This window comes from Natrix helvetica, assembly GCF_964273705.1.
Source record: "Natrix helvetica genome assembly, chromosome: 15".
Lineage (NCBI taxonomy): Eukaryota > Metazoa > Chordata > Lepidosauria > Squamata > Natricidae > Natrix > Natrix helvetica.
In genome coordinates, this window is record NC_138565.1 from 3,197,987 (window position 1) to 3,220,203 (window position 22,217).

The following is a 22,217-nucleotide window of genomic DNA, read 5'->3' on the forward strand; positions in this document are numbered from 1 at the left end:
CCTTCGCACATCTGTGCTAGTCGCTCCCGACTCTAGGGGACAGTGCTCATCTCCGTTTCAAAGCCGAAGAGCCAGCGCTGTCGGAAGACGTCTCCGTGGTCATGTGGCCAGCATGACTCAACGCCTCGAAGGCGCATGGAATGCTGTTCCCTTCCCACCAAAGGTGGTTCCTATTTTTCTACTTGCATTTTTTATGTGCTTTCGAACGGCTAGGTTGGCAGAAGCTGGGACAAGTCACGGGAGCTCACTCCATTATGCTGCGGTAGGGATTCGAACCGCTGCTGATCGACAAGCTCAGCGTTCTTAGCCCCTGAGCCCCTATCTTTGGGCTCATTATTCCCACATTACTTGACTACGGCACCGGGAAAAAAAGTATGGACGTAATGAAGCTTTTTCACCCTGGCAGCCGTTTGCCGCATCCCCAAGCAAAATGCAAGCGCTTGGCAACTCATATTTATGACGGTCGCATTAATTAACGACTGCACTGATTCACTTAGCAATGGTGCCGAGAGGTCGTAAAATGGGGCAAAATTCCCTTAACACTTAAGCAATAGAGTTGGAAGGGGCCTTGGAGGTCTTCTAGTCCAACCCCCTGTTCAGGCAGCAAACCCTATACCGTTTCAGACAAATAGCTGTCTTAATCTCTTCTTTGAAAGCTTCCAGTGTTGGGAGCCTCCACAACTTCTGGAGGCAATTTATTCCGCAGATGTAATCGTAATTATCATTCTGGGGGAATTTCTCCTAAATTGCTTCTCTCCCGGAGTAAGTTGGGCTCAAATTGGGGTCGTTAAGTCGAGGACTACAAGTATAATTAGCAGAAGCTGACCGAAGTCCCAAATCAGTTCCAATTCCATATTGTGGGGGGAAATATGTTTTTTTTTTAAAAAGGAACAGGCCACGTCAGGAGAAAGCAAATCCTCAAAAAGTTTTTAAAAAATAAAAAGTCAGCGATCCATTCCAATCCTTTACTTGAAAACACAACTTCCATGCAGAGTTGTTCAGATTTATAACTGCTGATGTCTGTGCTAGATCCCCGGGTTTTTTATTTTTATTTTTTTTTAGAAATCTCCCAGGGAGCAGAAAAAGGCTTTCGCTACGAGACAAGTTATTTTGTTCAACCAACAATGTGTTCTCACCCGAAACGTTTACAGTAAATAATTCCTAGATAAAGAGCATTGCTAACTCCCTCCTCCCCGGGGAAAAAAAAAACAGAAACAAAAACATCCCCTCCCCACCCCCCTGGAAACGAAACAGAAACCTGTACACAATCTTTACAAACATATTAACATATAAATAACAAGAAGCTCTGCAACTTAGCAGAGTTTCCACAGTAGTCTCTCTCTCTCGTTTTTTCCCCCGCTTGAGATTTTTTAACACTTAAAGAGGGGAAAAGCTGGTTCCCTCTGCTCAAGCATCAGGTGGTCTTTTTGTGTGTGTGTCTTGTCTTTTTTTTTCCTTCTCTTTCTTTCTTTCTTTTTCTCCTTGTTTGTCAGTGCCTCTGGCTTCAAGTGAGCAGTCTGTGCAAAGCGGGCGCCTTCCCGCCCTCGCCCTCCGGGGAGGGAAGGAGCCCTTCTACGGCGAAGGTTTCGGCCAGCCGGTCATCGCTCTGGTCCCAGTTCTTGCTGGACGGGTCGTTTCTTCTCCCGACAGTGTTTCTTGTGAGCGGGCCAGTCTTTCTGCTGGCACTGCGAACCGCAGTACCGCGCAACCTGGCATCGGCCACAGATGTTGAACTCGCGTAACTGGAGGGAGAGAGAGAGACAAAAGGGATCAGGCGACGTTTCCGGGAAACTAGAGAGAGACCCAAACCCCAATGCAGCTGAGCCCAAAAAACTGGAACATGAATGGAGCCATGGGGGATATTAGCTTCTGGATACAGATTTGCTTGGCAATTTGATAAGGTCCACCTTGGTTTCTGTTCTGACCGAGGCTTCCAAAGAGCATGAAGCAAACTCCTTGTCCCGCCAAAAAACCCTTTTATTAATGGACTGTAAATTCTGCTCATTCACATCCACCAAAGTCTCACTGACGTCTGACTCCGAAGGCAGCTGATAACTGGCATACGGCTCTGGCCCCCTCTCTGCCTCTGACACAGAGCCCTCCCCAAACTCCAGGACTGGCCCATGTTCCTCCCCACTGTTCTTCCTTCCTTCCTTTCCTCTCTCTCTCTCTCTCTTTCTTTCTTTCTTCTTTCCTTTCTTTTTCTTTCTTTCTTTTCTTTCTTTCTTTTTCCTTCCTTCCTTCCGACTGAGGCTTCCCAAGAGTCTGAAGTAAGCTCCCTGTCCCGACAAAAACCCCTTTTATTAATTCACTGTGAATTCTGCTCCTTCATGTCCAGCAAAGTCTTTCAAGGGAGGATTTACAGTCACAGACCTTCTCTGGTTTGGAGAGTGGCCAGGCCGATATCTGCAAAATTTGGCCAGGAGTCTCAGAGAGTCAAGAACCAATTAATTGAACTCCTGCAAACTCCACTCCCCTTTCGCTCCTCTTTTATTTCCACCGTCCACCTGTGGCCTTACTCCCAAGTCGACCCCTGTTCTTTAGCTGTTCCCTTCCTCTGGCAACTCTGCGCATGCGCACACTGGGAACAGGCTCCAGTTGTTCTTCTGCCTCACTCATGTCTGACTCTGAAGGCAGCTGATAACTGTCAGACGGTCCTGGCCCCCTCTCTGCCTCCGACACAGAGCCCTCATCAGAGCCTTCCCCAGACTCCAGGACTGGCCCATCTTCCTCCCCAACCTCCTCACTGTCCGAATCTGCTGCCAGCTCCGCTGGTTGCTGGTGGGCCACAACACTACCAAGAGATGCCAGATGGTCCCACAACTTAGGCTGGCTTAAAAGAAGCAGCAAGTTCGGCCTAGTGTCAACCCTGAAGCCATTTTAGAGTGCTCTTCAGAGGGCTGCCATAGCGAGATAGCTGTGGGAATGAGGGGGGGGGGGAATAGAGATAGCTGGGGACTTGTAGCCAAAATAAACTTCTTTCTCCTGGAAACCAAGGACGTTTCCACCAGGTGCTGGGGGAAGGCGTGGACTGAAGGCAACTGGAGTTGCAGAAAACCCTACACCACTTCAGATAAGTGGTTGTTCAACATCTTCTTAAAGACTTCCAGTGTGGGGCATTCACAACATCTGGAAGCAATTTGTTCCACTAATTGTTCTGTCAGGAAATTTCTCCTCAGTTCTAAGTTGCTTCTCTCCTTGATCAGTTTCCACCTATTGCTTCTTGTTCTACCCTCAGGTGCTTTGGAGAATAGCTTGACTCCCTCTTCTTTGTGGCAACCGCTGAGATATTGGAAGACTCCTATCATGTCTCCCCTGGTCCCGGGAGATCATGAGTTCTAGCTCCATTTTAGACACGAATAACAGAGTTGGGAGGGACCTTGGAAGTCTTCTAGTCCAGCCTCCTGCTCAGGCAGGAAACCCTATACCACTTCAGACAAGTGGCTATCCAACATCTTCTTAAAAATCTCCTGGGTTGGAGCATTCACAACTTCTAGAGGCAAATTGTTCCACTCATTTGTTGTTCTAACAGGAAATTTCTTCTTAGTTCTAGGTGCTTTTTGTCCTGCCTTCAGATGGAGAATAGCTTGACTCCCTCTTCTTTGGGGCAGCCCCTCAAATATTGGAAGCCTGCTATCATGTCTCCCTTGGTCCTTCTTTTCATTCTACGAGACATATCCAATTCCTACAACTGTTCTTCATAGGTTTTACCCTCCAGTCCCCTCGCCATCTTTGTTGCTCTTCTCTGCACTCTTTCTAGAGTCCAACATCTATATGGAAGCTGCCTGGGTGACCGATCACCAGGAGACGGTGAATTCTAGTCCCAGCTCAGGCATTAAAACCACCTGGGTGATTTCGAGCCAATCACCAGGAGACCCTGTGTAAGGATTGATACGTACCTGTTTTTCAATCATTGTGCAGGGGGGGTAGTGACATTCATAGTATGTGCACGAACTTTCCTCCTCTTCCACCACGTCTCCGTTAGCGTTGTAGTAGCGTGTGACGTTCAGCACAGGGAACTGCTCCTCGATGGGATCGGTGGGAAGCTGTTGTATCGCCAGCCAGTATAAGCTTTGTTCCCTTTCAACGACAACAACAAATTGTTAAAGCATTTCTCCTGCAGGATGAGATAACAAAACTCACCCTTTCACACAGTCCAAAAGTGAGGACAATTTACACAAAGGGGGCAGCCAACTCTTCTAAGAGATTCATCCATAACACCCCAAATGGAGTTTTCTATTGATCTTTATTTCTATGATAGGCTTGTACCCTTTTTCCATTCATTTAGATCCACGTAACCAGGAATGGTAAAGGTGGCTCAGTGGCTAAGACGCTGAACTTGTTGATCAGAAAGGTCGGTAGTTCGATGGTTCGAATCCCTAGCGCCACGTAACAGAGGGAGCTCCCATGACTTGTCCCAGCTTCTGCCAACCAAGCAGTTCAAAAGCATGTAAAAAATTCAAGTAGAAAAATAGGGACCACCTTTGGTGGGAAGGAAACAGAATTCCATGTGCCTTCGGCGTTGAGTCATGCCGGCCACACGACCACGGAGACGTCTTCGGACAGCGCTGGCTCTCCGGCTTTGAAACGGAGATGAGCACCGCCCCCTAGGGTCGGGAACGACTAGCACATGTGTCTGAAGGGAACCTTTACCTTGGAAAATCTGTTGTTTTCTTTTTTTTAAAAGGACTCAAAAAGCAACAGACGAACTAATCAAGTTTTCTGATTATTGTATTTGTAAGGATAATGTTTATCGGTCAGTGTTTTGCTTTCGAATAAGGAGCAAAATGTAGCGTCCCAACCAGAAACACCAAGGACCCTCCATTTCAACCCTGAGTTACAAATAGTCTAAGGAGCAAAATATTGGATTCAAAACCGCTAGACAACTCTTAAAGCCTATCTGTGTGAGTGTGAACACTTATGTCTTTATTATTGAAGAACACGTCTGTTACGATCCTAAAAAATGTTTACACAATTCCAAAAATTTCCTCCAGCCACTGAAAAGGATTTCATTCCCGTCTATTTGTTACTCCATCCACGGAGTTTAACTCAACTGACAGCTTTTTTTAAGGAGAAGAGGGGAAGGGAAGGAAGGGAGAAGAGAATGAAAGGGAAGGGAAGGAAATGAAGTTAGGGAAGCTAAGGAGAGGAAAGGAGAAGTGGGAAAGGAAAGGAAGAAAGCTAGGAAAGGGAAGGGAGAAAGGAATGAAAGAGGGAAGGAAAAGGAAAGAAAGTTAGGGAAGGGAAGGGACGGGAAGCTAAGAAGAGGAAAGGAGAGGAAGGAAAAGGAAAGGAAGACAGCTAGGGCAGGGAAGGAAATGAAAGAGAGAAGGGAAGGAAAGGGCAGGAAAGGAAAGGAAGAAAGCTAGGGAAGGGAAGGGAGAAGGGAAGGAAAGAGGGAAGGAAAGGAAAGAGGGAAGGGAAGGAAAATGAAATGAAATTGCAGGCACTCATAAACTTCACATTCTGTTTCCCCTTCCTCCTTCTCTCTCTGCATTTCTTTAGAGAGAATTTTACCTTTGCTTGCTAGAGATTTCTTCCGCTTTGGGTCTCCAGCCCCACGGCACCAATCGTAAGTTGTCCAAACGGTTGTCCACCGTCACGGCATTCAAATGCACCACCTGAAACCCTGGGGCAATGCCTCCCCGGTGCCTCTCCCTGCAATAAGAAAGGACAGAGCCTACAGTTTGTGGGGGGGGAACAGGCTGAGCATCAACCAAGGCTCTATAGAGCAGTAATTAATACTTTGCCTGATCGTGATCCTATCCCTCCAAACGTATAACCCGCACGAGCTCCATGAAGCGGCTACCTCCCTTACGCACACTTCTCTCTGGACACCTGTTGCTGGGTTTCCTTTGCACGCCGACACTTACCACAGCAACTCGTGCAGCAGGCGGCCGAATCCCCTCCCTCGGTTCTTGTCAAACGCAAAAGCAAAGATCCTAGCACCGTTCCCATCAGCGTCGACTTCCATCCGAGCCTGGAACAGAAAATAAAATAAAATAATCCATTCTCTGTTTTTTCCCCCCGAAGCATCTGCACGCCCATCAACTTTCCAAGATCACCAACCATTCTAATACTGTAAAAAACCTCTGCTGCAAAGTTCCATGAATGCCATTTGTAATTGAAATTAGAGGGAAGAGTTAGTGGAAGCCTTTTAAAAATAATAATAATAATAAGAAAAAGCCTGTCGAGACCAAGCCGCGTTGATTGCTCTTTGAAAGCTCCACCAGAAGGTCGGTGGCCGCAACTCAAGGCCACATCACAATACAATCAACGTTTTCTTTAAAAACACAGGTGGGGACAGAAACCCTCGCTTCCAATCGTAGCGTCAAACCACTAAACATCAACAATGGCCTGTGCACAAAAGCTTGGAATATTGGAACTGAAATGGGAGATCTCAAGTGCTTCAGAAATGAGGCTGGGGGAAGAGGGAACGGTCATCCAGCTGGTCAGATTGACTAAGGGGAAAAAAATGAAGAATTAACCCGGGGGGTGGGGGGGGGATCTCTATTCTTACCTCAAAAGAGTAGCTCTCTACGAGAGGAATGTCTTGTTCATCTATCAGGGTGTATTTTGTCTGCAATTAAAAAAAAGAAAACAAATCCAAATGAAATATTTTGCAAGACGACGCTGCCGTAAATTAACACATTTCAGACACCCTAAGCACCCTAAACAATTTGAAACAACACTCAAAGGAAAACAATCACACACACACAAATCTAATAAATAAATAAAACTTCTAACAGGGAGTAGATCAGCAGAAATGTTTCAAAAAGCAAACATTTTCTAGGGAGTCTCTACCCAATTAGTATACTTCCACCTACTGAAATCTGCAAGATGCAGCAAGATCTAGGCAGCATTTCCAGCCATATATTCTGAGGATATGGAGGGAATCTCCCCCTCTTGGTCTTCGAGAAGCAAGTGGAGGGAAGGAAGACTATCAACTGTTTTCTTTCTTTTTCAGCCAGAAGCTACAGGCTGCACAGAAAGTTTCTTCAAAGACGGCTCTTTTGTGAGATAAGATTACCCCACACAGCTTCTTGGCTATATGAAAAAATGTATTCGATAATCCCCCCGCTTCTCTATGCAACTTTTTCCTACGCTTAACACAAAGCGTCAAATATACCGGAGCGCATCTTCGTGGCTGCTGCTATTATTATTTAATATTTAATTCGATTCACCGTCTAGCACTGGCAAAAACTTTTCTGCTGTTATCATTCGTGTTGTTGATGTTTGTGGCACAGTCAGCCAGATGTTCAGATTGGAGGTGGCATTTTTGTCTACCTATCCAGTCCTTTCTAAGGCCCCCGATAGGCATACTAGGATGATTACATTGGCCGCCTATCTGGCCACAGGGGCTAACTCCACACACACACACACAAAAAGGAAGAAACGAAAAGGAAATTTCAACAAAGCAAAAGGAAAAGAGCAAGAATAAAAGAAGCAAAAAATAAGGCTCGCGTGGGAGCTATCAAACAATTCATGAAGACTATCCCAGACACACAACATGTGAAACACATGATGACTAGGTGCTTATCCACTGATGAAAAGCCTTCTCCCATTGGAGATGCCCATTGCTGAGCACAACTCCAATCTGGGGGATCCACTTATGACTGCAGGATTATGACTTTGTTGGTTGTATCCTTACAATTGATATTGTTTCCTAATTGCTTATTTGTCCCCTATGACTATCATTCAGTGTTGTACCTTATGGTTCTTGATGAATGTATCATCTTTTGATGTATGCTGAGAGCATAGGCACCAAAGACAAATTCCTTGTGTGTCCAATCACACTTGGCCATTAAAGAATTCTATTCCTCCCCCCTTCCTTCCTTTTCTCTCTTCTTCCTCCCTCCCTCCCTCCCTTTTCTCTCTATTCTCTTCTATTGTATTCTAAAAAGCAGTCAACCCGCCTCCCCAGCATCAAAACCACTCTAAACCACCACCACCCCAGCAAACATCCCAATTCAACCCTCCCCAAAAGACCCATCAGAGACCAACCCTTTGGTAGATTTTGGCCCCAGGGTGTCCCTCCCTTTCCCAAGGAACCCAAAGGGACCCCATCTTTGGGGGGGGCATATAAAACCATCCAAGGGCGCCCCTAATGAGAAAACCATTAAAAGGCGGCTCCTTTCAGGCAGGGTCTCCATGCCAGGCTGTTGTCACCCTCCCCAACCCAATATCCTGACTCCCCATCCTTCCCAGGGAGGGAGTGATGGGAGTTGGAGTCCCCACCCACTTAAAAGGAGGTCTGGCTATTAGGGAGACCCTTCTTCTCCCTAAGGGAGTGGGGGGGGGAGTGGAAGCGCCCCCACCCCCAAGAGAGATGATGGGGTGGGCGAGGAACCCCCTCCCCCGATGTGGGCGGTGACGTCACAGAGGGGGCCCGGTGTGACGTCACGCGCGCGGAGAGGGGACCCGGGGGGGAGCCAAACGGGGCCCGTAAAGGGAAGGGGGAGAGGGAAGGGAGGGGGGCGGCCCGCACCTTGCCCGCCACACGGCCGAGCCTGACGATGCCCAGCTTGAAGTCGGTCATGGCCCCGGCCTGGGCGAGGAGAGGAGGGAAGAGGGGGGGGAGAGGGGGAGAAGAAAGAGGAGGAGGAAAGGAGGAGAGGAGGAGGAGGAGGAGGGGAGGCCACGCTGGACGGAGACGCCGACGAGGCCACGCGCCGCCGCCGCCGCCGCCGCCGCCTCGCGCACACCCGGAGCGAGAGAAGGAGGAGGAGGAGGAGGGGCGGGCGAGGGGGCGGGGCCGCACGCCCCGCCGCGCCCGCCCGCCGGCCCCCTTCGGCCCGACGCCGCCCAATCAGCGCGCGCTGCGTCATCGGCCCCGCGACCGCTCGGAGGGGTGGGGGGCCGGGCCGGCCTCCCGCGCGACGGCGCGACGGCCGCCACGTGACCCGGCCGGCGGCGACCGTGGGTGATGACCTCACGGCTGTCTCTGTCTTTCTCTGTCCCACCCACCCTCCCCTTTTTTTTTTTACTCGGCCCCGCCTCCCGCCCCACCCAGGCGCCTTCTTCCTTTTTTTCTCTCTCCTCCTTCGCCGGGTTATTAGACTTCCCGCGGAGGCCCGGCCGACGCATGCGCGCGGCGCTGGGCCCGCCTTTTAAAGGAGACGTCGCCCTTTCTGGAGGGGGGGCTGTTGCACTTTTAAGGAGATATTCACACACACACACACACACACACACACACGTGTTTTTGTATGTGTGTGTGCATGTTTTTGCCTCTGTTTTTATGTGTGTTTTGTGTGTGTGTTTATTGTGTGTTTTTGAGGGGTTTGTGTGTGGGTGTTTATTTTGTGTGTGGTTTGTTTGTGTGTTTGTCTCTGTGTGGGGGGGTTGTGTGTGTTTATGTGTTTTTTGGGGGTTTGTGTGTGTCTGTTTCTGCTTGTGTGGGGTTTTTTGTGTGTGTTTGTGTGTGAGCGTTTTAGTGTGTGAGAGCGAAGAAGTGGGCATAGCTGTGTGTGGGCATGCACAGATAGGCATTTTAAAAAGTGTCTATTCAATATATTTATTGATTATTCAATAAATAATTTATTAATAAATGCATTTATTCATGCCCATTTCCTGTGTTCATGTCCATGTTTATACTTAACACCTGTTGTCTCGTACATGTTTGACAAACTAAGTAAATAAATAAATATGTCTACTATATTTGCCTATTATATAGGCACACACATACATACATACAAATGTGCAATAAACCCAATTTTGAATTTATTTCTGGGCATCAGCATATTCGTGCTTCAAAACGGGCGACGTTTCCATTGGCAACCAAGGTGGTTGTTAAATGACCAACTTTTTTTGACCTGGTTCTTAAATGAAGCGCTGCAGTTGTTGAGTGTACCGTGCGGTCATTAAGAATAACGGAGTGAGCTCCCGTGACTCGTCCCAGCTTCTGCCAACCTAGCAGTTCGAAAGCATATCAAAAATGCAAGTAGAAAAATAGGAACCACTTTTGGTGAGAGGATAACAGTGTTCCGTGCGCCTTCGGGCTTTGAGTCATGCTGGCCACATGACCACGGAGACATCTTCGGACAGCGCTGGCTCTTTGGCTTTGAAACGGAGATGAGCACCGCCCCCTAGAGTCAGGAACGACCAGCACAGATGTGCGAGGAGAATCTTTACCGTTACCTATAGACCACAGCTTGTATATGAATGAATGGGAGAATCCCAAACTATCCTCCATGATCCAGCCTCCTCTCCAGCATCCCTGAGAGATACCACCTTGCCACATCCAACTGACAGGTGACCAATGGCCACGCTCCGGCCAAACGGAATCTCGGACGTGAGAACCCACTGATGTCACATATCTGCAATTCCAGGTGAGCGAGTATGGTGCAGTCTCCATCCCTGAGCCTTAGAAATGGAATCTCAGAAGAAACATATCAAGTTTATGGCTCAGAAATACTTGGACAGCAGCCAGAAAAAGACACCTCAAACATCACCGGTTTGTAAAAGGCAGGTAGAATCTTTCTCACCAAACAGCAAGATCGACCTATATCCCTAGGGACCCGATAGCTCAGTGGCTAAGATGCCGAGCTTGGTCAGAAAGATCAGTAGTTCAGCGGTTCGAATCCCTAGCGCTGCGTAACGGAGTGAGTTCCTGTGACTTGTCCCAGCTTCTGCCAACCAAGCAGTTCGAAAGCACGTAAAAAATGCAAATAGAAAAATAGGGACCACCTTTGGTGGGAAGGTAACAGCGTTCTGTGCGCCTTCGGCATTGAGTCATGCTGGCCACATGACCACGGAGACGTCTTCGGACAGCGCTGGCTCTTTGGCTTTGAAACGGAGATGAGCACCACCCCCTAGAGTCAGGAACAACTAGCACAGATGTGCGAGGGGAACCTTTACCGTATCTATATCTAGAGGTGGGTTCCTGCCGGCACTCCGTTACGCAGTGCTAGGGATTCGAACCGCCGAACTGCTGACCTTTCTAATCGACCAGCTCAGCGTCTTAGCCACTGAGCCGCCGCGTCTCTAAATTCTGTACAAGATAGCTTATTTTATTTAATGCAATAAAAGCTAAGGAAGAATCTCAGTGGTTTCCTCCTTGATTCAGAATTTTTTAAGTAGATGGGTGAACTCCATTTTTTTGTGGGTTTTTCCAGAGTTTTTGTGGGTGACACACTGATTTTTCGCATCCCCAATCCTTGTCACTTTCCCAACTTTTTTTTTTATTATTATTTTTGATTGAGGAGGACTAGCCAATTGCAGAGGAATGCATGGGGTGAATTCTGGCGGTTTTGGTTTCCAGGGGTCATCGAGGAAGAGAAACGAGTGGGACCCCTTTATTCCCGGACATTTACAGCGGAAAGAAAAACAGTAAGTGCAACAACCCTTCAGCACCAATGGCTCCAGGTTCCCTTTTATATAGTCCTTGTGACCTCCTTAGTGATGAAGCGGCACAGCAGTGGGGTGACTTGAGACACCTAGCAGTAATCGTGAGGCTTACAGGAGCTGTTTTCTAATTCAAGATGATTACAGACAAAACTTTATTTATTCTTTTTCATGTTTTGATAGTGTTCAATGCTGCCCTTTACCAGCCCAAAGATCAATGCACCTATTTAAGCAAGTTTTTAAAATACAATTATTTGGGAGATGCTTAAAACAACCTCCAAGGTAAGGAAATCTGACACATGTCTCCTCTGGATAGATCTTGATGGATCTCCGGGGTCAAATTCATACATATCTAGTCCAGTTCAAGCACGGGAGATGATGTGTCTGAATGAAATATAGAGCCAGTCTGATTCAAGTGGTTAAGGCACCTTGCTAGAATTTGGGGAACTGTGAATTCTGGTTCTGCCTTAGGCATGAAAGCTGATTAGGTGTCTTTGGGCCAAACTGGCTTCCTTAGCCTCATTCTCCTTCTTAACTCTTCTAAAACTCTGTTTGAAAATCGCCCGTCTTAATTAAGACCGCTTTCTAACTTTTTCTTCCTTTGCTTAGAAGAAAACGCCCAAGGTCGGTTGCAGTTCGTGGTGAACACGGACAGTCCAGGTCCAGCAGCTTACTCCCCTCCCACCATGGCCTGCAGAGAAACCATCGCCCCATCCTACACGTTTGGGTGGAAGACCCCTCCTCGAGGTATTGGGGGGGTGCAGGGACCACCAAGTAGTGATTTGTTCTGGGACCATTGATGAATTCCATCTGGCAGACAAGCAGCCCACCTGCCAACACTCCAGAAGATAGGCTTAAGATACAGTAGGATCTGGACAAACTTGAACATTGGGCACTATCTAACAAAACGAAATTCAAGGGTGAAAAGAGTAAGGTTCTACCTTTAAGCAAGAAAAACCAAATGCACAGGTACAGTAGAGGTGGTACCTCCCTCAATAGTGGTGACTGTGAGAGGGATCTTGGAGTCCTTAGTGGACAACCATTTAAATAGGAGCCAGCCGTGTGCAGCAGCTGCCAAAAGAGCCAACACTGTTCTAGGCTGCATCAACAGAGGGATAGAATCAAGATCACATGAAATGTTAATCCCAGACTCTAGAAAGAGCGCAGAGAAGAGCAACCAAGAGGATTAGGGGACTGGAGGCTAAAACATATGAGGAACGGTTGCAGGAACTGGGTAGGTTTAGTTTAGTGAAAAGGAGGACTAGGGGTGACATGATAGCAGTCTTCCAAAATCTCAGGGGATGCCGCAAAGAAGAGGGAGTCAAAGCACCCGAGGGCAGGACAAGAAGCAATGGGTGCCATATATGGTCCAACTCCTTTTGAATTCTGTTGACCCTTATCTGGGGACGAATTTTAGTGGTGAACTTTAGAGTTGACCAGATTCGGGTACATATGTTTGCACCAGTTCGGGAAAACCGGTTGTTTAACTTTCCGAGCCGTTTGGTGAACTGGTTGTGAGATTTGTCAAGAGTTTTTTTTAAGTCTTCTCTCCTTGTGCTTTGTGTTATTTTCACTAGAAGGCGGAGGGCGCCGCGCCTGGCAAAAGTCTTGGTACATGAGCAAGAATCCTTTCTGGAGGAAAGTGGACTTCAGCACCGAAAACAACGTACGTGTGGCTTTCAATGGAGGATCCTCTGGAAGCTCCTTCAGATGTCATGGGCAGATATCAATAAACTTCAGACAGTTCAGTGGATCTGCTCTAATTAAGAGGTCACCAACTGGTGGTCCGACAAGAAAATGTCCTAGTCCTCAGTGAGCTGAGCCTCCTTCTCGGTCAGATCCAATTTGAACTGTTTTGCCAACTCTCCTGGTGGCTGCTTAGCTCCAACAACTGCTTCCTGTTGGGGCCTTAAGGAGCCCAGGCAAGGAGTGGCTGGGTGGGGAGAAGAAGCTGGCGACACCCCTTGACATGTGACATCAAGTTGGCCATGCCCACCATCACATGTCCATCTAGCCACACCCACCCAGCCGGTCATTAGGCAGATTATATTAGTGGTCCGCGGGATTTAAAATTATAAATTTAGTGGTCCCTGAGGTCCAAAGGTTTGGTGACCCCTGGTCTAAATTCACCTCTCTTGCTTTTTTCCACCCCTCCAGTGGCCTTCTCCTTCTCAATATGGTCAACTCTTAGGAACCAACCTTGGCAACTTCACCTTCGGCCAGAGGGGCGAATACTGTTTGATTAACAAAGGTGAGATGGTCCCAAGAAACATTATCCGGGGACAGGAAGGCATTCTTGTTCACCCTAAGCCCCCAGGGGACCCAGGAGGTTGAGGAACATCTGGGGAACCTTGAGCAAGCAGCTCAACAGCACTTTGGCTGATCTTGGAGGCAGGCATGTTTCAGATTTGGGAGATAGGAAATCCCAAAGGTAAATATTTATTTTTATTTATTAAGATAAATGTGTGTTTGAATGCAAGTGGGTAACGAAACGTCTGCCACCGTGGAGAATGCCAAAGACTCCACCGCGCAACCGCGAGCTATAAATCTTCTTGAAGGTGACCTCCATTTTCTCCCTGCAGGCACGGTAAATGAACCTGGACCCAATCAATATAACATCGACCGTGCCTACACGCTTGTGCTTCACCGATCACCCTCCATCATCATCAACCCTGCCCCGTTCACTCTGTACAGATGGATCCAAAAAGGTGAGGAACCTCAAGAGAATCAGGTTGCCTTTTGGCGAACATTCTCCATCATGCAGGTCAGAGTTGTATCCCCCAAAAAAGGTCAGAAATAAAACCCCAAATAGCCACTAAGGTTCTTAGTGTTAAGACCAACTGACTGCAAATAAAACACAATATTCATTCCCCCCCAACCTCCTGTCAGAACCAATCATTCCCCACCACCAACTAATCTCAATTATCAATAACTTCCCATCTCCCATACTATTGAACTTATGAAGCTTCCAGGATAGGAAGCGAAACGTCTTCCTCCTCCAAAAATCAGTCCAGTTGGCCTTTTCAAAAGCAAAAACTACTTTCGATAAGAGAATCGGAATCCGTTCCTTTCAATCGTAGGAATAAAGCAAGTTTTTTTTCTGGAAGGCCACAGCTTCCCCCAAGGGGAACGCCACAAAAACAGTATGTCAGATGGGTTCGAAGCAAGCCTTAAGATAAACTACGATCCTTGCAGCTCCAGACCTGGGTCCCTGCTAACCTGGGGTACCATTTTCATGCCTCTTCAATTGTTTCCCTGAAAATAAGACCTCCCCGGATAATAAGCTCAATCGGGCTTTTGAGCACATGCACTAAAAGAAGCCATTGCCCAAAAATAAGACCACACCGAAAATACTGCAACACAGCAGCAGCCATGAGGTGGCCACGCTTGCCGCTTCCTGCACCTCAAAAATAAGACCTTCCCGAAAATAAGACCAAGTGCTTATTTCGAGGGTCAAAAGAAAATAAGACCCTATCTTATTTTCAGGGAAATACGGTAGCTTCAGAGCAAAATCCAGAGATGGAGAGACATCAAATGACCTCCTGCCACCATCTTTTCTTCTTTGCAGAGGGGACTCCAGGTCCAGGGGCTTACAACGTCGACAAAGGGTACAACGCTCGTCTGCCTAGGTGCCCCAGCTTCTACATCCAAGGGGTCAGGCGACCCAAGAAGCACGAAACGGGCCCGTTTTCAACGCTGTGAAGCTAGAGACAACAACGGAATTAGTCTGGGCTCCTTTTCGTCTCCTTTGTAACATCTGTGGGCTGCTTGCGGTTAATACAAGCTTGCAAAAAAAAAAAAGACATAAAAGCACACCCTCTCCTCTTTACAAGACTTCTGGGGCATTAGGCCGAGTTATATTAGCAAGGGAGAAATAAAGTATATCAATCTATGAGAAATATGAGGACAAAACTCACTCGTAGTCCATTGGAAACGAAGTAAAGCACATTTGACAATTTTACACTTACAAACTTTCACCCAAAACATCTGCCACATTGCATTTCTTAACCTTAAGGTAAAGGTTCCCCTTGCATATCTGTGCTGGTCGTTCCCGACTCTAGGGGACGCTGCTCATCTCCCTTTCAAAGTCGAAGTGCCAGAGCTGTCCGAAGAAGTCTCCGTGGTCATGTGGCTGGCATGACTCAACGCTGAAGGCGCATGGAACGCTGTTCCCTTCCCACCAAGGGTGGTTCCTATTTTTCTCCTAGCATTTTTTTACGTGCTTTCGAACTGCTAGGTTGGCAGAAGCTGGAACGAGTCACGGGAGCTCACTGTTACGCGGCGCTAGGGATTCGAATCGCCCATCCTTCTGATTGACAAGCTCAGTGTCTTAGCATCCTTGATCTTACCCTCATTAAAATAAAATCCAGGTCAATGGAGAAGCGAAAAACCCTTTTGTTTGTACACAAGCATTTTAACTTAATCAGATTTGTATGCTGTAGGCAGTGCTGCCGCTAGGAAGTCAGAACAATTATTGACTTTTTTGGCTTATTTTTTAAGTTATATAGTGGAAAATAAAACCTTTGGCTGTAACTCAGTTTGGAGATTTTGATAGAGTTGAAAATTAAATCCGAGACAATATTTCTTTGGTTATAGATAGTCCTCAACTTATGACCACAATTTGTTGGCGAGACAAATATTTAAGTGCATTTTTGCCCAATTGAATGGCCTTTCTCGCTGTAGCTGTTAGTCGAATCCGTTGTTCAGTTAGTAACAGTTAAGTGAATCTTACCCACTGACGCTGTGGTCATAAGTGATCACATGACTAGCACCCTGCAATTGTCATAAATACGAAACAGTTGCCAAAGCATCCAGATTATGATTACGTGACCGCAGGGATATTGCGATGGTTGTTAAGCATGAAAAACGGCCACGTCAGTTTTTTCCCAGGGCCGTCGTGAACTCAATGAACTGTTGTTTAAGTGGAGGAAGACCTGTCTAAAATTTAGCCACAAAGCAAACCTGGTACAATTGGTTTTAAAATAAGGAGTTGAGAAAGAGCTGGAGTTAAACCTGGTACAATTTTTTTATTTTTGAAATGCGTGCACAAACCTTTCCCCACATTTTAAGGGGCTGTGATGGGATCACGCCCTAAGAAACCGAAGTGGCGGGTTTGGTGAAGGTTTAAGATTTCACGGCAGCAGCCAAACTAACTACATTTTGTTACAGAACGATCGAAATACAGTTGCATGCAGCCCGTTCCGTCGGCGCTTAGCTCTGTTGGAGAAGGAAAGGAAATAAAAAGTAGATTCAGATTATTATTCAGAGATTGCCCTCTCTTCTGCAACAACCCTGAGCAGGGAAGGAATCCCTTCGGTTCTATTCGCAGGTGTAAGATTCTTTTATTTGTTAATGTCTTTTTATCCCACCTTTAACTGAAGGCAGCCAATACACGTAATATTCTACCTTCCTCCATTTCCCCCCACAACAATCCAGTGAGGTGGGCTGAACTGAGAAAGAGCAACTGGCCCAAAGTCACCCAGTTGGCTTTCGTACCTAAGGCAGGACTAGAACTCACCATCTCCTGGTGAGTAGCTGGAATTCACCCAGCCATTTTTCACAACCAAAGTTGGGGGCTGGAATTTACTGTTCTCCTGGTTTCTAGGCCAACCCCTTAAATCACAACCCCAAAAGGTTGCAGTTTAAATTAGCTCCCGATCGATCGATTTGTAGGAAGGGTAGGAAGACTCACCGCTGGGCATTCAACGGCTCCACTATTGATGTCATCGATAATATCATGGGGGTGTCGACCGTCAACACTGCAGCCGACCGACTGAGCGGTTCCCAGGATCTCCTTAATGGTTCCTGCAAAAGGGCCAAGAACATCTGAATTCCCCTGGGTGCCTATCTGCTGTGAAGGACGCAGCGCACAAACTTTATTTCCCTACCCCAAAATGTACAAAGTGAGAAGACATTCGAAAGTCACTCTAGGTCGGGGTTCGGCAAACTTAAAACACTCAAAGAGCCATTTGGACCCGCTTCCCACAGAAAACACCGGGGAGCCACAAAGGTCCTAACCAGAAGCCCCCTGTTCAATTCTGGAGCTGACCGGAAGTTCAATTTCCCCCACCATAGAGTCTCCTCCTAGCGCGGCGTACTTTTTCCTCTACCTATCATAACCAAAAGCCCAATCAATTGTGGAGACAACTGGAAAACTCTCCCCTTGCCATAGAGTCTTCTCCTGGCGCACTGTGTTGCTCTCCCCCTCCCCTTCTCCACCCCCACCGGAAGCTCTTCTCAAAATTGTGGCACCGACCAGAGGGAACGAAGAGCCACATAACTAACCCTAACCCTGTCCTCGGTCACCAGCAGAAAATGTGCATTTTTTATATTGCACTAAATCAGGGGTCCTCAAACTACGGCCCCCGGGACACATACGTGCAATGAACGCTTGTGTTGCTGCAGAGTTTCCCCCTTCGGGGTCTTTTTGTGCAGGTTGGAGGGGGGCAGAAGTTCCGACTTGGGATCTGCTTCAGCCTCCTGGTGAGGAGCTTTGGTTGAAGGGAACTAATGGTCTCCTGCAAACTCCCCTCCCCTGTCGCCCCTCTTTTATTTCCTCTGGGAGGGGCCGTTCATCATCCACCTGTGGCTTTACTCCCAAGTCGGCCCGTTCTTTAGCTGTTCCCTTCATCTGGCAACTCTGCGCATGCACACACTGGGAACAGGCTCCAGCTGTTCCTCTGCCTCACTGATGTCTGACTCTGAAGGCAGCTGATAACTGGCATACATCCCTGGCCCCCTCCCTGCCTCCGACACAGAGCCCTCCCCAAACTCCAGGACTGAGCCATCTTCCTCCCCACTGTCCAAATCTGCTTCCATCTCGGCTGGCGGGCCACAACACCCTGGAGGTTTTTAAAGAAGAGACTGGACAGCCACCTGTCTCAAAATGGTGTAAGGTCTCCTTCTTGAGCAGGGGGCTGGACTGGAAGACCTCCAAGGTCTAGCCTATTCTAAGTTCCTAATTGTCATCTGCTGAGAACAAGACCCTTCGCCTTCATTGGAGAAGTGATCCCAATGTTACCTGAGAGCTCCCGGGCCAACGAACGGTGTCTCATCTGCCTGGCGATGTTGACGATCTCGTCGAAGCTCACACTGCCGTTGTGTTTAACTGTTAGGGGAGAGAGGGGAAAAAAACAAACCAGGAGCCCAGTTGGATTTTTGCAAGGACAGAGAGAGAGAGAGAGACGATCACATCTCCCAGAAAACGTTGTGCGCTCACCATTCTGCGTCTGTTCCCAGTCTTCGGCACAGAGTTACCCACAGAGAGAATAGCTCTGTTTCCTTGAAAGGTTTTTTTTTCTCAGCTCACCACTGGAAAGCACAAGCCACGGGTGAAAGTAGGCAAGCACAGTGGCGGGTGGCTGGTGTGAAAAAAATCACTGCTGCATCCTCACCCCTAAAACCTGGGCGCACGCCATGAAGTGTGTGCGTGTCTTTTTCCAACCCCAATTAACAGGCTTCCAAATGCAGGTAGCCTTTGACTTATGACTGAGGCCAACATTTCTGTTGCTAAAGCGAGACGGTTGGGTTTGGCCCCTTTTTACCTTTCTGGCTGCAATCGTTAAGTCAATCTCTGCCATTGTTAAATTGTGAACGGGGTTGTGAAGTCAAAGCCATTGACTTCGCTTGTCCGAAGGTCGTAAAAAGGGACAGCGCAACTGTCGTAAATAAGACTCGGTTGCCAATTTTGATCAAACGACCATGCGGGTGCTGCGATGGCCATGGGAAAAACTGTTGCTGGTCACTTTTTTTCCAGTGTTGTAGCTTTGGACAGTCACTAAAGTAATTGTTTAATTTGAGGATTATCTGTATTACCGGAGGTGACAATTATGAAAGTAATTTTAAACATTGGCTTTCCAAGCTGCCTTGCATCACAACCTGACAACCTCCTGTACATATTTGGCTGACTTTCGTCCAATCTTCAAGCCATGTCTCTTTCCCAGAGTTGGGCCAAGCCTGCAGCTGAGCAGTCTACGGAAATCAGGAAATGCACATTTTCTTAAATCAAATTAAGTAGACACTCACTGTTCTTCTGCTTCTTGCGATCACGAGGAGGCTCCTTCAGAGCTTTGATAATCAGGGCAGAGGCTGATGGGACCACCTCAATCTACGGGGGAGGGGAGGGGGCGACAAACAGCCAAATTGTTAGCTTGGAAGGAGAATCAGCTTTCTGCTCTGAACAATCTGATCCAGCTCATTATAGGCCAACAAACGACTTAAGTCTGTGCCTTTAACTGAGCCACAACGCAATCTGAAGTCGGCTTCAATGTTGGTGAACTCAACCTTCAGTGTGATTTACTCAACAAAACATGCATGAGCCCTATTTTACAAATCTTTGTGTGCCGTGACTTCGCAAGACCACTTGTGAAATGCCTGAACTATTTAGTAGGTGACAGTAAGATGACGGGCCTGTTACAAGGGTGCTGTAACAACAAGCAGGGTGAAAACCGACATAAATCCAACAGATCCCAAACGCAGCTATTCCGGTTACTACTTCCCAAGCTTCAAAATGCAGCCTCCCCCCCTTCAAAAAAAACCCTTTTACGCCCTGATTTTATCAGGGCAATTTATTACTTGGGTCCGGGATTCGCAAAGGGTTTGTATTCTACTCAAGGTGCAGCCTTAAAGTGACTTCCCACAGAGCAAATTGTGAGTGGTACTCATTTTATCGACCTCGGAAGGATGATAGGCTGAGTCAACCTTGCCGGGATTTGCAGCTCATGGCGGCAGCTCGGCCAGTCCCTATGAAGACTCGGCGAATTAACCAGAGCGCCATCCCTTTGTGGCGTTGTTTGTACCTGGGCTTGCCTGTTCTGAATCGTCAGCTTGACGGTGATCCTCAGTCCTTTCCAGTCGCCGGTGGCCTTGGCAATATCATCTCCCACCTTCTTTGGAGACTGAAAATAAGGCAGAAGCAGAATTTTTTAAAGAGAACAGATTTTAATAATGAGCTAAGACACACCAAAGTTTTGTTTCAGAGATTCTGGCCCTGAAATGGGACACACGTTTGACTAATCGAACGGGTAACTGTCCTAGTTGTTTAAATTTAGTAGTCTCTACAAGTCAATCAATGTCAAATATTAGCCCAGAGGACGTGAATTCAGCACAACCCGAGGTGTGATTCGAATGGCCAACACCCAAGGATGGGCGAAGACGATTTTATAGACTTTAAGAATCAAATTATACATCTTCCAATCCACTATTTCTGGAAGGGGATAAATTCGCCCACTATTTGAAGTTACAACTGCCGAAACATCTTAGGGAGATATTTACGCGAGCAAGATTCGAACAACTCGACAAAATGGCCAGATGTGGGAGATTCCATTCTATACCCAACAATGAGCGTCTCTGCATTTGCGGAGTGGTAGGTAGAACGCCTGGCTCACATCCTATTTGATTGTTGCTTGTAGAAGGGGGTGACAAAACAGCTATCTTGGTCTATAGACAAACGAAGGACCCATTGGGATCCCCGTATCAAAACAACTTACTTTATGTGAGTCCAGAACCTGAAAATAACAGTTAACACAACACAGTCCCTTAAACAAAATGGTTAGAGATCTGTGTACGAGGGACTGATTGAGGTAGATTGTAAGGATGACACCAAAATATAATTTTACATCATTTTATTCTATTCTACATATTTATGTATTAAATTATATTGGATTTTGTCCTATAACTATTGTATTTTACCCTACTTGTCAGACCCACAAGCCATCTTTTCTTTTGGGGGTGTTTTTTTGGAACCCTGATTTTCTTATTTTAAATTTTTTGTATAGGATTTTATTGGCGATGTGTTTGAACCATGTGCTCTGATACATCCTATAGGCGAATCAATAAAACAATAATCTAATCTAACCCACTACAGGTTAATCAGCATGAAAAATTGACTGTCTGTAGCGGCTCTTAAACAGTTCACACACGATTTACAAGCCTCCTAAGGCTGGCTAATTCTTCCAAAGTAAGTCAAAATTAAGTCAAAACGGGCTACTTTTTGCTTGCTTAAAAAATAAAAGGTGGACCAGAAATGATTAAATTCCCCGAGGCAAAAGCTCTAATTCAGAAAATGTCAATCAAGACATACCAAGCCCAAGGGTCCAATTTTGGGAGCCAGGGCAGAAGTGGCCCCCACTTCACCTCCGGTGCATCTCAGGAACACTGCAAGAAAAATAAAGACACTATAATAAGGATCAATGACAACTATTAAAATTAACCCCAGGGGCATGGAGTTCCCCAGGCAGGTTTCCTTGCAAAGGCTAGAAAATGGGGGAAATTAATCAAAACGGGCCAGTAAGATGGCAGTTAATTAACATTATTAAAAAACCCTTTTTACCATCCTGCAATTCCTTTTTACTTTGTTAAATTTAGATGCCGCCCATCTAAATTATTGCATCATCTGAACAAATTAATGAAATAATTAAATAATCCCCAAATAATTGGGTTGAATAGGAAAGGGGACGAAACAACAGGAATTATTGAAAAAACCAGGCAAACTAGTGAATCAATTAAAATCAACAGAAATACAAGGTAGACACGCATGGAAGCGTTCACACGTTCCTGGTCCTGCAGGAAGCTCTAACGGAGAAAACGGTTCTAAATGGCGCCTAAGAGAAGAACCAGGCAGGCTCCATACCCACCGACTTTGATCTCGTTGGGGTCGAACTTGGGCGGCATGGTGGCGACGGTAACCTCCGGCCAACGTCCGACTCAGATGGCGGCGGATTCGCAAACCGACCACCAGGCTCCGCAACGAAAACTAGAAAGGCCTCGGAATGGCGCCTCCACGGGCTATAAGCAGCCAAGATCTCGCGAGATCGGGGCCAACGGCCGTCTCGACAACGGAGGGGCGCGCGACTCCTCCTTCGAGATCGCCACGT

At 47.0% G+C, this 22,217-nt stretch overlaps 3 protein-coding genes across 3 annotated transcripts; 1 reads left to right on the top strand and 2 right to left on the bottom strand.

The window, feature by feature from the left end:
- Nucleotides 1-951: 951 nt before the first annotated feature.
- ZMYND19 (zinc finger MYND-type containing 19) lies at nt 952-8,725 on the bottom strand. The gene is made up of 6 exons (XM_081967319.1): nt 8,489-8,725; nt 6,521-6,580; nt 5,874-5,980; nt 5,518-5,658; nt 3,900-4,080; nt 952-1,742 (listed from the first exon to the last, which is right to left on the bottom strand). Exons 1-6 carry the CDS (start codon nt 8,537-8,539, stop codon nt 1,599-1,601), a joined length of 684 nt encoding a protein of 227 aa, XP_081823445.1. The 5' UTR covers nt 8,540-8,725; the 3' UTR covers nt 952-1,598.
- Nucleotides 8,726-10,369: 1,644 nt separating this feature from the next.
- Nucleotides 10,370-15,045, top strand: STPG3 (sperm-tail PG-rich repeat containing 3; the record flags this gene model as incomplete). The annotated part of the gene is made up of 6 exons (XM_081967094.1): nt 10,370-10,453; nt 11,261-11,328; nt 11,921-12,090; nt 12,921-13,009; nt 13,501-13,594; nt 14,912-15,045. The coding sequence occupies 6 exons, from the start codon at nt 10,370-10,372 to the stop codon at nt 15,043-15,045; spliced, it is 639 nt and encodes a 212-aa protein (XP_081823220.1).
- Nucleotides 15,046-16,345: 1,300 nt separating this feature from the next.
- RPL12 (ribosomal protein L12) lies at nt 16,346-22,138 on the bottom strand. The gene is made up of 7 exons (XM_081967333.1): nt 21,978-22,138; nt 21,425-21,498; nt 20,142-20,240; nt 19,369-19,450; nt 18,365-18,451; nt 17,036-17,148; nt 16,346-16,560 (listed from the first exon to the last, which is right to left on the bottom strand). Exons 1-7 carry the CDS (start codon nt 22,012-22,014, stop codon nt 16,555-16,557), a joined length of 498 nt encoding a protein of 165 aa, XP_081823459.1. The 5' UTR covers nt 22,015-22,138; the 3' UTR covers nt 16,346-16,554.
- Between the last annotated feature and the right edge of the window lie 79 nt (nt 22,139-22,217).